The following is a 14,159-nucleotide window of genomic DNA, read 5'->3' on the forward strand; positions in this document are numbered from 1 at the left end:
TATATATATATATATATATATAGATATATATATATATATATATAATTGCAGTCATGAATAAGGTGTTCTTTTTTCACAGAGTGGTCTGCGAACAATATTTGTACAGGAGTTCTTCCTGGATTGAAAATGAATGAAACTGAGGTTTTGTGCAGGATAGGATAAACTTAAGACACTCTCTTCTTAAAAACACTTTTTTTCATAACGTCGCCATATTGTTCAGTTCAAACTTCAACATTTTGCAGCGTACGTGCCTTCCTCAGTGAGCCAAACAGTTCCTAATCAAACCTAAGATTCTTTCATAGAAGATTCGCCAATAGGAGTGTTCCACCTGCAAAGAAATCCTCCATCAGCAAAACTCAACATCTATAATAAAATAAAGTGCCTTGACATAAACCTGTTTCACCATTCTATAAAGTTTTCCTAATGTCATAATTTGGTTGCAAAAGCATCTAAACAGTTGGATGTGCACAAGTTCTCTTGCAAGTGAAATAACTGTGATACATTTAGACTAAATTTACTTTTAAAAACAGGCGACACATCCTATTGGAGCCTGTGGCTCCTTTCGTTTTTAATAGGATTTCCAGATTTCCCTGAACCTGCAACCTCAGGTTCTTGATGCATTGTTAATGTCACAAACAAACGAGGGTATACTCCAAAACCTAGAGCTTTTTCTACCTTCTTAAATTCAGGGTAAAGGTAGATCCAGTGACGTACATGAAGTGGCCAGAGAAACCACAGCTGTATGCCACATCCCTTAGCTCGGCTTGTAGGCGGTGCAGCACTAATTCATCTACCAGTTCTGACCAACTCTTCATTCAGCTCGTCTCACAATCACAACATGCCCTCACCTCTGCAAGTGTCTGTTCCATCGCAGGTGTGTGAAGCAGAAAGAGCCAATGAAGGACGAGGAGCAGCCGGCGTACTGGCAGGAGATGGGCAGATGGGCAGGCTACGAGGAGAGCTTCGACCCACAGGCAGGGGTGTGGGCCTCCTCACAGATCTCCTACCTCACATTCAGGAGCCTCATCCAGCTGCGACGCACCATGAACACTGGTCAGTACTAAAAATTTGAGTCAGTAAAATTAGTTTCTATGTTTAAAGTAGTTTAGGGATTATACTCAGAAAGGCCCTAATATAACGGATAACCTACAAAGTACCTCAGTGAGGTAAAGTTTTAGAGTTTCATCATCAGTACTTGATTTTTTTCATTCCTTAATCTACTTTTTTATGCTTTCTTATACACATCAAATGAAAAAAAGTCAAAGTGCTTCCTATGATTCTTTCTGAACATTCGCTTTTGTTTTCTCACCTCAAGTTGTGACCATTTTCGACTGCGAGGAGAAGACTTTAGCTGCCATTGCTGAGAAGATGGTTGCTGAGATGGTTACCAAGAAGGAGATCAGATCTGGAGACCAAGAGGGCGTGCTGAAAGCTCTGGTCCCAAACCGCAGGTATCCTTTGAGACATCAGCCGACAGTGACTCAATTACAAGGACCTGCAGTTAAGTGTTTAGTTCAGGCAGTTAACCAAAGCTCCTAACGAGGGAGGAGAGATTTTTATGATCTGACTTGGAGAAAGTTGCTATTCTGGAGACCAAACCTGTGATTATATGAAACTATCTCTGACCACCAAACCACCTTACCTGCAGGGCGGTTCATTGTCTTGCATTTTTCACACAGAGACTTGAACATACAAAATGGATCAATCTGTATTTTCAATGTATGTTTCATTAATATAAGAAATTGTCTTTGAAAATAAGCCAAAGGTGTTTTGGGTTAGTAGGCTTTGACTTTCAAGATTATTTTTTTCCTGGTGAAAGTTGAATCTGTGGTATTGGGCAACGAATCCTTGCACACCTTTTTTTTTGTTGTTGGTAGGTCAGATTTTAAAAAGTAACACACACGAAATAAACTTTAGGAGTTTAACACCGTTTGTTCTTTGCCTGCAGGTGGAATAAAAAAGACAATTAGCAAAAGAACATCAAATTGACCACCATAACCCAGTTTATTCAAGTTCAAGTTGTGTTTATTTGTCATATGCAAGGTTAACACAGGGTTAACAGTACAATGAAATGCTTAGGATGAGAAGAACCGATTTGACCCACTAAAAAAAAAAAAAAAAAATCAAAGAACAAACCAACAAGAAAAATACAACAACAAAAAAAGCAATAAGTGTACACAAAAAAGTACCAAAAAATGAAAAGTAATTAAAATATTTACAATGTTCAAAAGAGAAATATTGAGCAACAACATGGTAGAATGTAATGGTACATCAGGATGAATTTGAATGAATAAGTATTTCGAGGTAGTAATATAACGTAAGCTAAATTGCGTGATATATATATATATATATATATAATACACTGCACATAATCAGCATACCACACGGGTTGTGTGACAACGGGTTGTTCAGTGTTAACATGTCGGTGAAAACAGTGTCTTCTCTCTGCAGTGGATCGTCAGACCCAGAAAGCCAAAAGCTGACTGATGGAGTGGACCTGCACAAATTTTCAGTCAAGGAAAGAGTAGGTTTCTTCTCTAATATAGCTGTCTTAAATTTGATTGTGTTCATGTTTTTTTCTCTTTTGTGAGGGGAGGAGGGAGCAGAGGGGTTGAAGTGGTGCCTAACATATGACATGCATGCAGCTTTTTACCAAAATGGAGAGATTCTCACTTTTTCTGTCCTTTCAGAAGGATGAAAGTGATCACGTCGAGGCTTCCATGGTGCTCGTAGGTAAGCCATTTCCAGTTTCTGAAGGAAATCCTCTTAAGTCTAGTGTCAGTTTGTGTTCATGCGCTTGCTTTTCATGCACATCTTTATTTAAGACAGTCCTGTACAATTTAAATTGTTTTGTCTTGATTAGGAGCCTTGGATTTCCTGGAGAAGCCCACAGTTGCGTTTGTGCGTCTGAAAGAAGCAGTGGCGCTCGACTCAGCGCTGGAGGCCCCGGTGCCCGTTCGCTTTGTGTTGGTTCTGATTGGCCCCAGTAAGGCCGACATGGACTACCATGAGACAGGCCGAGCCATGGCTTCTCTGATGGCTGATAAAGTGAGTGTGGTCAGACTATTGACACGTGTGACACATAGGATGACTCTGACGTAAATGAACCGTACTGTCTTCATAAGTATCTCCTGCTGAAAAATAAAGTCTTATTTAGCATCTCTTCCAAATGAAACAAATAATTACCAATATGAAGCAGTTTTAAAACATGTTGATTGATGACCAGCATACATTATTTACTAGCTTTACTTTAAATTCACTAAATGACCTAATCATTTCACTATTTTGTACATTTTATGCCAGTTTGACACACAGACTTTACCACATGACACACTGTTTAACCATAGCTAGCCTAAAGCTAGCTTCAAATCATCCTGTATGTGATTTTTAAAACTTTAATATACCCTAAAAAGTAATAATTTATGTACAATGGGCTTATTGTTTGATATAGTCTTGTGTTTGCACATATATATCTGGGTTTTTTTTAGCTTCACTCTTGAGTAACATTCCATTTGCAGCATTTCTATGTCACACAATTAGAAATATCCCAGAAGCTTTAATGCACTTCAAACCTCCAAACATATTCATTTGATTTGTTCAAGTGTTTGGAAGCTCCTCCATGTTGGCAAAAAGCAAAAAGTTATGTGTAATCACAACATCAGGACAGTTTTACACAAAGAAAACATGAACACAATGGTTACCCTTTTAAGTGATTAGGTAATAAATAGAAAACATATAGTATAAGCAACTATAAAGTAAAAAAAAAAAATCGAATTATTTCAAAATTAAATGCCAGCTCTCGCTCAAGGTGGAAACTTTTTCCCTCCCTTCCCTGTTCTCCTCTTCCTCCTGCTTTTTGCTCTCTGTGTGTCTCTTGAAGCTCCTGGTACACATCTCCCCAATGAAAAATACTATTATGGATCTGGTGAGCTGGACTTTCAACGCAATCGAAAAAATCTTTTCAACAAAATGACAGGGTCCTGGAGAACCCTCATGTCCTGCTGAGACTCACGCTGTGGGATACATCATGGATCCATGGGGAGTTTGGCAGCTGATGTGTCTTTCAGTTCTGTCTCAGGGGGACACCAAAGATGTTTTTATAATTGGATTCATGATAGCAGGGTTTCTGCTTTTTGGCAGCGGCAGGTCCCGACATCGGCAGCAGTTTCAGCCATGACAAAACTTCCAAGTCTATGTGAAGGTTTGGTTCATACTATGAGTACTCAAAATCAGCTGATTAACGAGCTAAACCGTAAGATGGAAGCAATTCATGAGAATTGCAGGCCACTTGCGGCTTCGAGGACTCGCTAGCATGTTGGAGTAGACCTTGAAGAAAGCTCATAGCACGGATCAGTGGAATGCCCACAAATCTGGCCATTTTTGGTTCTTGAAAGTACCAGCAGGACTCAAGGCTGACAAGGACAGTCTGCCTGAAGAAAATCAACAATTGTGGCTTATCTGAATCTGACTCCCTCGTTTGGCCTGGGATGCAAGCCAACTATCATATTTCTCCTGGGACATGGGTAAACTAAGGAAAAGCTTCGTCTATCGCAAATAACACTGAACAAGTGGCAATAACTTAGCACCAAGCCACATCTGTGACAACTAATATGACTAATATTAGCTTGTGACACCTAATATTTTATTGCTAATGCATTATGTGGCTGTATCATGTATGTCACTACCTTACCGTCATAATTCATCTCCATGCTACTCACTACCTGTGCAATAATTTGTCATACAACCTGTGTAGTTTCAGTGTTATTTAATGAGAGTTCAGTAATCTGACAGCTTGTGGACAATAACTGTTTTTGAGTCTATGAGTCTTTTCGTGCACAATGGCAGACTCCTGTACCGTCTACCTGAGAGTAGTAGATGGAAAAATCCTTGTGCTGGGTGGGTGTGGTCTTTAATGATGCTGCGTGCTTTACGCAGACATCGGCTGTGGTAGATGTCTTGGATGGTGTGGAGACTGCTACCAGTGATTTCCTCTGCTGTTTGCATCACCCTCTGTAGAGCTTTACGGCTCTGACTTGTGCAGTTCATGTACCACCCTGTGATGCAGCCTGTCACCAGGCTCTCAATGGTGCACCTATAAAAGTTGGTGAGGATGCTGGTGCTCGTACCAAACTTGACATTTCCTCGTCAGCGAAGCAATCTTATCGTTCATGTAAAATATTTGATAATGTTCTTATAGAAACAATTAATGAATGTTGTTCTTACTATTTAATGCTACATGTTTGTCTCTTGACCCTACAACTGGGTAAGATTACAGTAGACCTAGCCGATTACTGGAGTTTTAATTAGGCATTTTAAGCAACATGATGGATGATGATCATATTGCTTTATGCTAAGCCATTGGTAAGAAGGAGTGATTATTATTATTGTTCAATATTGACTAGTGATTTTTTTTCCCTAAAAATTAACTTAGGCTACACTACGGTATGTTTCTTAGACTGTGCCTAGGATGCATGAGAGAAGCGGAGCGTGCTCTATTCACACAAGGAGAGCTGTTGGTCAGGGTACTTCTTGTTGTGCCATTAACTCTAAAATAGTTATTGAATCAAGTGTTACTTATATAGGCAAAACTAAATGTTAAACAGCCTGTTAAAATACACCAGAATGCAGGAAATGCATCTACTTTATTCCCCCCCATCACATTAAAAAAAGCTTCTGACGCCAATGATCACCATATTGTTCAAGCCAAGAGCCATTGTCAGTACTGGGGGCTAAAATCACCCCTAAAGGGCAGATTCTAGAATCGCCCCTGATGTAAGCTTATAATTACATGATTTTAATAATAATAGGCCGTGATCTAAAGTGGGCCACTCTGAGGCATGAAACTCCAGGGCTGAAAATGAATCCCACTCCGGCCCTGAATGTTTCCATCTGTCTCCACTTTCTCCCTCCCAGGTGTTTAACCAGGCAGCATTAGAAACAAAGAGCGCCAGAGAGCTGACGGACGCCTTGGTTGAATTCATCGACTGCAGCATTGTCATCCCACCCACAGAAATCAAGAATGAAGCCATGCTGAGCTCCATCATCAACTTTCAGAAGAAGCTCCTGAAGGACAGACTGCAGTCTTCAGAGATCATGCCCCGCAGGAACTCCAAAACTCGTAGAGGTGAGACTGATCACATATCATCATCAGCCTTATATTTTTTTTACCTTGACAAAATAAACTCAACGTTCACTTCAAAGGTTTTCCTTCTAAATTAAATGTTTTGCTCCAGTTTCTATTTCTAGCGGTTTTCCTGCTGAAGACCCTCTTTCTCGCACTGGTCGACCTTTCGGAGGCATGATTCGAGACATCAAGAGGCGCAAGCAATACTACAAGAGTGATCTCACAGACGCTCTGAACCCGCAGGCTCTCGCGGCGATCATTTTCATATACTTTGCTGCTCTGTCGCCTGCCATCACTTTTGGAGGCCTGCTGGGTGTGTATGGGTGATTTTATTTGATCTTTTTCAAACATGGCGTCTCTGTTTTGTGCAGTAGATATTAAATTCTTTTTACTTTCAGCTGATAAGGTAGACAACATGATGGGTGTATCTGAGCTGCTGATTTCCACCAGTGTCCAGGGGATCATCTTCTGTTTTGTCGCTGCTCAGCCCATTCTTGTTATTGGCTTCTCTGGTCCTCTCTTAGTGTTCGAGGAGGCATTCTTTGCAGTGAGTCATTCAGATTTTCTCCTTAACTGTTGTCCCCTTTAGTCTAAGTCAACTCATTTCCCATTTTCTTCATTCAGTTCTGCAAGTCCCAGGACATTGAATACATTGTGGGAAGGGTGTGGGTCGGGGTGTGGCTCGTCATCATTGTGGTGATCATTGTGGCCTTTGAAGGCAGCTTCCTGGTGCGTTACATCTCACGCTTCACCCAGGAGATCTTCTCGATCCTCATCTCCATCATCTTCATTTATGAAACGTTTGCCAAACTAATAAAGGTCAATTTAAAAAAAAAAAAAACATCATTAAGTGTTACATCTCATTCATTCACATTAATCTGTCACGCAAAATCTGTATTTATGATGTCTGATCCCTTAAATTCCCTTCAGACGTTTAAGGCCCATCCACTGGTTCTGAATTACGACCACCTGAACGAAACAGTTGAAAATCCCTGGAACTCAAAGATGGAAGAAAGCTTCATCTACGACAACGTTACTGGCAACATAACCATTATTTTCAACACTCTGAAACCATCTTACCCAAACACAGCCCTGCTCTCCATGTGCCTCATGTTTGGCTGCTTCTTCATTGCTTTCTTCCTGCGGCAATTTAAAAATGGGACATTTCTTCCAGGGAAGGTGAGTCAACGTAAAGTCTGTGGGCAACTATAGGCTGATTTTGTCACTTTGCTTATATTCTAATTAGATTAAATTTTGACACCAAATCACAGAATTCAAAAGAAATGATTGGCATTATTGGTTTTCATCAGGTCAGGCGCTTGCTTGGTGACTTTGGCGTACCTATTGCTATTTTCCTCATGATTGTGGCGGATTACAACATTGAGGATACCTACACTCAGGTTAGTTTTTAATGGTACTTCCTCTAGTTATTTAACAGTCAACAATGGTGTACCACAGGGCTCAGTGTTAGGACACACCCTCTTTACAATCTACATAGGTAATGTGGGTCAGAGCATCCCTGATGCATCCTTACATTTCTATGCTGATGATACAGTTGTTTATTGTCGAGCTACAACAGTTGCTAAGGTTTTTCAGCTTTTGCAATCCACTTTTGACATCATCCAGTCTCATTTGGTGTTATAATCAGGAAAATAAAACAAAAAACATCTTATCTGGCTGAACTGAGATTTGTTGGCTTTTATTTGCAGAAACTGGTTGTTCCCAAAGGGTTGATGGTGTCCAACCCAGACAAGAGAGGTTGGCTTATTAACCCTTTCGGAGAGCACAAGTCTTTCCCCGTGTGGTTGATGTTTGCATCCTGCATCCCAGCCTTACTCGTCTTCATCCTCATCTTTCTGGAGTCTCAGATCACAACGTAAGTTATTATATATCCTGGAATTCAATTAGCTAGACCTTCAGCATCAAACAGTGTAACAATATCAAGATTTGATTCATCCCATTTGTCTTTGAGCAGGCTGATCATCAGCAAACCCGAGAGGAAGATGGTCAAAGGTTCTGGGTTTCACTTTGACTTGCTGGTTTTAGTTGGAATGGGAGGGCTCAGCGCCATATTTGGTGTGCCGTGGCTCAGTGCCACTACAGTGCGATCAGTCACCCACGCCAACGCGCTCACAGTCATGAGCAAAGGACCAAGACCCGTGATAGAGAGAGTGCTGGAGCAGAGGGTCAGTGGAATTGTGGTAGCTTTGCTTGTCGGTGGGTGTTTGTCTTTTTCTTTTCTTTTGTTTTAATTGTACACCTCGACTTTACATTTGCAATAGATTAAATCATGAACATTTCTTCTATGAAATCAAATGTGCACCTCCAGGTCTGTCAATTCTTATGGAGCCGATCTTGAAGCTGATTCCAATGTCAGCCTTGTTCGGGATCTTCCTCTACATGGGAGTCACATCTCTCAATGGCATCCAGCTGTGGGATCGTATGCTGCTGCTTCTCATTCCTAAAAAGTACCACCCTGATGAACCCTACGCCACCAGAGTAAGAATCCTGTCAGTTCAATAGAAACCAAAGAATACGTCACTAAAACCAGCATGGTAAACTAAATAGACGTCAACCCTCTAATGTCACACTGGTCAAAATACTTGAACATCATCACATAAGTGTATCTGAGCACATCTAGTCAATTTTAGAACTTTTATTTTTATACATTTTTAAATATTATGAAAATTCATGTGCTATTATATCTAATGTTGATTATAATGAATTATAAATATACAATATATAATAAATAGTGCATGTAAATATACATGCATGAATATTTGTAATGACATTTTATTATATTGTTACAGCAACACAAAGGAAACATATGATTGAACTCAAATGGTTTAGTTTTTTAATTGTGCCAGTGTCATACAAATTAAAGTCAGAGTTCAAATCTTTTGAAGATAGCTTTTTGAATTACAAAGTTCATGCTCAATCATCCAGGTACCAAATCCAATAATTCTCAGTCGGGTCATCTGGACAGTTTCTTTTTTATAGAGAACGTTTCGCCCTCTATCCAGAGGGCTTCATCAGTCTGAGGAGTTCCAGTAAACTGTTTCCCCACCAAGCAGTAAACTCCTTAAGTGTCCAGGTATGACCTGACTGAGAATTTTTGGATATGGTACTTGGATGATTGAGCATGAACTTTGTTGCCTTGAACCACTTTGGCTGTTGCTGCCTGCCTCGGAGGAGTCGACGGGAGACAGGACGGCCCCCAGAAACCATCTTAGCTCCAGCAAACTGGTTGGTCCACTTAAGGAGTTTACTGCTTGGTGGGGAAACAGTTTACTGGAACTCCTCAGACTGATGAAGCCCTCCGGATAGAGGGCGAAACGTCTCTATAAAAAAGAAACTGTCCAGATGACCTAACGGAGAATTATTGGACTTTTTGAATTACCTCAATTTGAAGAAATAAGAGTTTAATTCTGACCAGACTGATGAGCTAACAGCTAGTCTGAGCGGGGGACTGTTGGAGTCTCAAAACAAGCCCAGTCTCAGTCGTTCATGTGAATATTTCATACAGTAAATTTATGTTTTAAATGGTAAATGGACTGTAGTTATATAGCACATTACACTACAGTCTGTGCCCTCATTTACCCATTCATACAGCACTCTACTATATCTATACAAAAAATAATCAGAGCTTTATCACTTTCATACACCGATGGGACACACATCGGAGGCTGTGAGGGGTTCAGTGTCTTGCCCAGGGACACTTCAGCATGTGACTGCTGGTGGAATTAAGTCCTCAACCCATAGGAGGACGACTGCTCAAACCACTCAGCCACAGCCGCCCAAGTCGTCAATTTTAAGTCATGCAACTTTTTTTTTTTTTTTTTACGTAGCATTGTATGATTACTGGCTAGCCTTGGACATTTCCAGCAATAGTTTTTATAATATATCTACCAAAAATATTTGTGTACTGGTATTGTAAAATTGATGGCGTTTTGAAGCTATGTGTCATGAACCACTAAGCCATTTGTGAGTTGGTGTTGATTTAAGTCAGCAGCAATCCTTTTTTTGGGCTTAACTTGGACTAGATGATAGCTGGTAAGAATCAAACTCTCCAAACTGTGATAATTCAAAGAGCTTTCTGCAACAGGTAAGATAATAAATGTTAATCTTTCCCCACAATGCGCCAACACTGCACAGGATTTTGCACTGGAAATCCCAAATCTTGCATACATTTGAAGAATGCTTGTGTTTCTTGGCTACAGGTGAGCACAGGACGGATGCACTTGTTTACAGCGATCCAGATGGTATGTCTTGGACTCTTATGGGTGGTAAAATCCAGCCCGGTATCTTTGGCGCTTCCCTTCATTCTCATCCTCACCATCCCTCTTCGCATGTTGGTGACTGGGCGTCTCTTCACCGAGCTGGAGATGAAATGTGTAAGTGTCCTCTTGTCCCTTCAGTGAGCTCATGGTGAAAGTGTTGCTGCTGCTGTGTTTGTCTGATCGTCTTCATTTGCCCGTTATGTTTCAGTTGGATGCTGACGACGCCAAAGTGACATTTGAGGAGGAGCCTGGGCAGGATGTGTACTGTGAAACTCAGATGCCTCTATAGACATCTTCCACAACAGCTACTGCCACTATATGTATTATTTTATTTTATTTAATTAAAACATGTATTTATTCTATTTTATCCTCACAAACTTTTAATTCCCCGATGAGCACAAACATATTTAAGTGGTTTTATATATTTATTTTCATTTCATGACAAATGCAGAGACAGTTTCCACCTGTTGGGAGTGAAAAGGGACAGTGATAACATCCTAAGCTGATCAAGTTGGAAAACATTTAATTTATGCAAGTCTGGAGAAAAATATTTTATGTATTATTTTTTTACAAAAGACAATTTATTTGCAAATGGGCTGTGTAAAGTAGGAGCGTATGTGTTTGATTGAAAAATTCAACTTTTCAGATGGTAAGCTTGAGTTTTGAAAGAAATAAAATAATTGCAAATATATATATATATATATTTTTTTCCCTTTTGCAATCACATTGAATGTATTATTTTCCAAAAAGGTTTATTTTGATGTCTTATGGTTTTCAATCACCTGAATAAAAATGTTTTATTCATAAGCTACTTAATCTGTATGCTTTAATAGAGACAACAAAACAGAAAACAGTGGAGAACAACTGGACAACAGCCAGTGTTGTATAAAGTACCTCAAAGTGATTCTTCAGTGAAAGTACAAGTATCTTACCGTAAAATTACTTAGGTAAAAGTTAAAGTCTCCTTTAAAATGATTACTGTTGGATTTAATATTTTATACCTTTTATAATTCCTATCAAGCACTCAAATGTCAGGTCATATAAAGTGTGTGTGTGTCTTTCTTCCAAGGTTGAACTATGTTTATAGAAAGTGTTTGCTAAGTCTAACTAGTTGACCTTTAAATATAATCTCATAGTAGCTAAAGATAATTTTACAAGTTCACATTTGATAAATTACAAGCAATCAAATCAGGCCAGAGAGCAGACTGATTAACATAAATAAAGCTAGAACAGCTCTTTAATTTAGACAGTATAGTTTGACTAAGTAAAATCAAATTAAGAGTAGATAATATAATTATTCCTAGAAATAAACAACTATTTCAAATCAGTGGTATCACTAAGGTATAATCATGTTAAACAAACAGTGTTAACGGTTTTAAACGCAGACACACAAACTTAAGATGATTCTGCCTTAAAACAGAATCACCAGACCTCCAACAGATAGTGAATTAACACCCAGGAGATAGGTAATAATTAATAGTTATTAATTATTACGTATAAACAAGTTAGACACGAATCATTTTATATCCCTAACGTATAATAGCAGGTTAAACTTTAAACAAAAGCCGAACCAAAACTTATCTGAAATATAGACGTAACGTCCTTGAGGGGGCGGGCTACGTCGTAACCATAGCGACAGAAGCTGAACCAATCAGAAAGCTAGCCTTCTCAAACGAGGATAAAAGGCCGAGAATGACGCACGCGCACTGAGCATTTTCAGAGAGGAACGCAGGAGGCGGTTTGTTCTCAATGCTCCATTTATATGCATATATCTTATTAATGTAACTGTTTGTCTCTGAATATCTGTAACCCATGCTGTGTCAAATAAATCTTTTATACGAAGGGCGACGCCTCCGCCGTTTTGAACACGACGTGGTATTCTATCCACAACATTACTTAAGTCAAAGTCTTAAAGTATCTGACATTTAATGTACTTAAGTATCAAAAGTAAATTTCTTATATAAAATGTACTTAAAGTAAGAGTATTAAATAAAAGCAAATGGTTAGAATTTCCAAAACAACATTTATTGGGTGCAATACCCAGTGACAAAAGCTTGGAAAGTTTGAACGGAACAATGAAAGATTGCTCTTTAAAAAGTCTGATTTTATTGAAGTATATTCATTCAACCTTTATTACCCTTTATTAATAAAGCTGTTAGAAAGTCCACATTGTTGTATAGTTGGCTTGTTTACTGAGCTAGGTTCAGTTTGGTTATGGTTTGTTTCTTTATGAACCTAATAGTTCCTACGCTCTTGAATGCACCATGGCTGTTCCAATGCTAGTGAACACACCTCTCTGTGTAAAGTGCAGAGCTCAGTTGGAGGTTTTTTTTTTCTCTCTCCTGACACGGATGGTGCCTTGTTGTTCAAGCTTGTTTGTGCTTTTCTGGTTTACTGCTGTGTTTAAATACCAGAAGAAACACAGCAAATAAGTCACTCTTATAAGTCACATTGGATGTCTGTCTCTGTGTTCTTTAATGGGAAGACTAGTGGCCAGACAACTTCATACCTTGCTGCTCTTACCAGTTAATGTCCTGGAGAACACCAAACCTCTCCTTTTTAGCAGCTACCGTCATTTTCACACCTATCAGGAATTTACAGTGGCTCCGCTGTGAGGCCACAAAGACCTATTGTAACGACTGATATCTGCATATGCATCTAGCTTGTTCACAGCTGGAACCGCAGTTTTCACACAAGTGGTGGGGAAGGGGCTGGGTTTGTGATGGAGAGTGCCAGTGAGGGGGAGAGAGAAGGGGCCACGTGAAGTCACAGACTGGGAGAACTTTTTTTATTGTAGGAACGAGTAACTGGTTAAGGGAAATGTATTGAAGTAAAAGTACACATTTTATTGAGGAAATGTAGTGGAATAAAAGTGATAGTTGCTAGAAATGTAAATAACGAAGTAAATATACGTCAAAATTCTATTTAAGTACAGTAACAAATTATTTCTACTTTGTTACAACACTGACAACAGCTCTGTGTGCCAACATTAAGACAGACAGAGACTTGTTGCTGTCTTTTTGTTATCTTTCTATGAATAAAAAATAAAGAGTGAAAGAAAATTCAGTCCATCCATCTAGCCATTATCTTTTATTTGCTTCTTCCTTCTCCGATCGTGGTCTCTGGTGTCCATATTCAGCAGTCACCGTGCGAGAGGTGGGGGACAACCTGGACCAGTCGCAAGTCCATCACAGGGACACGAGACAAACAAGACAACCATTCACTGTGTCATTCACACTTAGGGACAATTTAGCGTTTGTCTAACGTGCATGTTTTTGGCCTGTGGGAGAAAACTCACGCCTGCACGAAGAGAACATCCAAACGCCACCCAGAAAGGACCCCGGCCGGGATTCGATCCATTGACATTCTTGCTGAGAAGCAACTGAGTCACTATCCTCGTCACTAGATCATAAATCAGACCATTTTAAAAATATGATAAAAACATATTATAAACAAAATAAAACCTAGCATTCCTTGAGAACTTTCCTTGTGAGATGTCATAATGTGTGGAGGAGGACTCCCAGCCAATACCACACAAACTTTAACTCATTATCTGTCATTTTAAGTGAATCACAGCCATTTATGTGTGAGCAAAGATCATTTAGCTGTGGTGGCCATCTTGAATTGGGTTAGCTCCAAATACCATGGGGGGGGGGGGCTGTTTGTATAAAGAGAATTGTTGTGTGCTTGTGTGTCGATACATAACTATCAAGAACTTTGTGGACAAAGTCCTTGGTGTCCTTCCCGCCAATTCT

The 14,159-nt window shown here is 39.5% G+C and overlaps 1 protein-coding gene across 1 annotated transcript; it reads left to right on the plus strand.

Moving 5' to 3' along the window:
- Positions 1 to 874: 874 nt before the first annotated feature.
- Positions 875 to 11,010, plus strand: slc4a1b (solute carrier family 4 member 1b (Diego blood group)). Its single transcript, XM_037691025.1, has 16 exons — positions 875 to 1,053; positions 1,316 to 1,451; positions 2,452 to 2,524; positions 2,691 to 2,733; positions 2,864 to 3,048; positions 5,914 to 6,124; positions 6,234 to 6,437; positions 6,523 to 6,671; positions 6,749 to 6,943; positions 7,055 to 7,303; positions 7,435 to 7,524; positions 7,834 to 8,000; positions 8,100 to 8,341; positions 8,454 to 8,623; positions 10,345 to 10,518; positions 10,613 to 11,010. Exons 1-16 carry the CDS (start codon positions 897 to 899, stop codon positions 10,691 to 10,693), a joined length of 2,526 nt encoding a protein of 841 aa, XP_037546953.1. The 5' UTR covers positions 875 to 896; the 3' UTR covers positions 10,694 to 11,010.
- Positions 11,011 to 14,159: the final 3,149 nt, after the last annotated feature.

Source organism: Nematolebias whitei, chromosome 17, assembly GCF_014905685.2.
Source record: "Nematolebias whitei isolate Nwh7 chromosome 17, NemWhi1, whole genome shotgun sequence".
In the NCBI taxonomy this organism is placed as follows: Eukaryota; Metazoa; Chordata; class Actinopteri; order Cyprinodontiformes; family Rivulidae; genus Nematolebias; species Nematolebias whitei.

What these genes read in the sequence shown, in the direction of transcription:
- slc4a1b (XM_037691025.1), top strand. Translation starts at nt 897, where the DNA reads ATGAAGGACGAGGAGCAGCCGGCGTACTGGCAGGAGATGGGCAGATGG. An exon ending in TCGAGGAGGCATTCTTTGCA is followed by an intron (nt 6,672 to 6,748) that starts GTGAGTCATTCA and finishes TTCTTCATTCAG; the next exon opens with TTCTGCAAGTCCCAGGACAT. An exon ending in ATGAACCCTACGCCACCAGA is followed by an intron (nt 8,624 to 10,344) that starts GTAAGAATCCTG and finishes TCTTGGCTACAG; the next exon opens with GTGAGCACAGGACGGATGCA.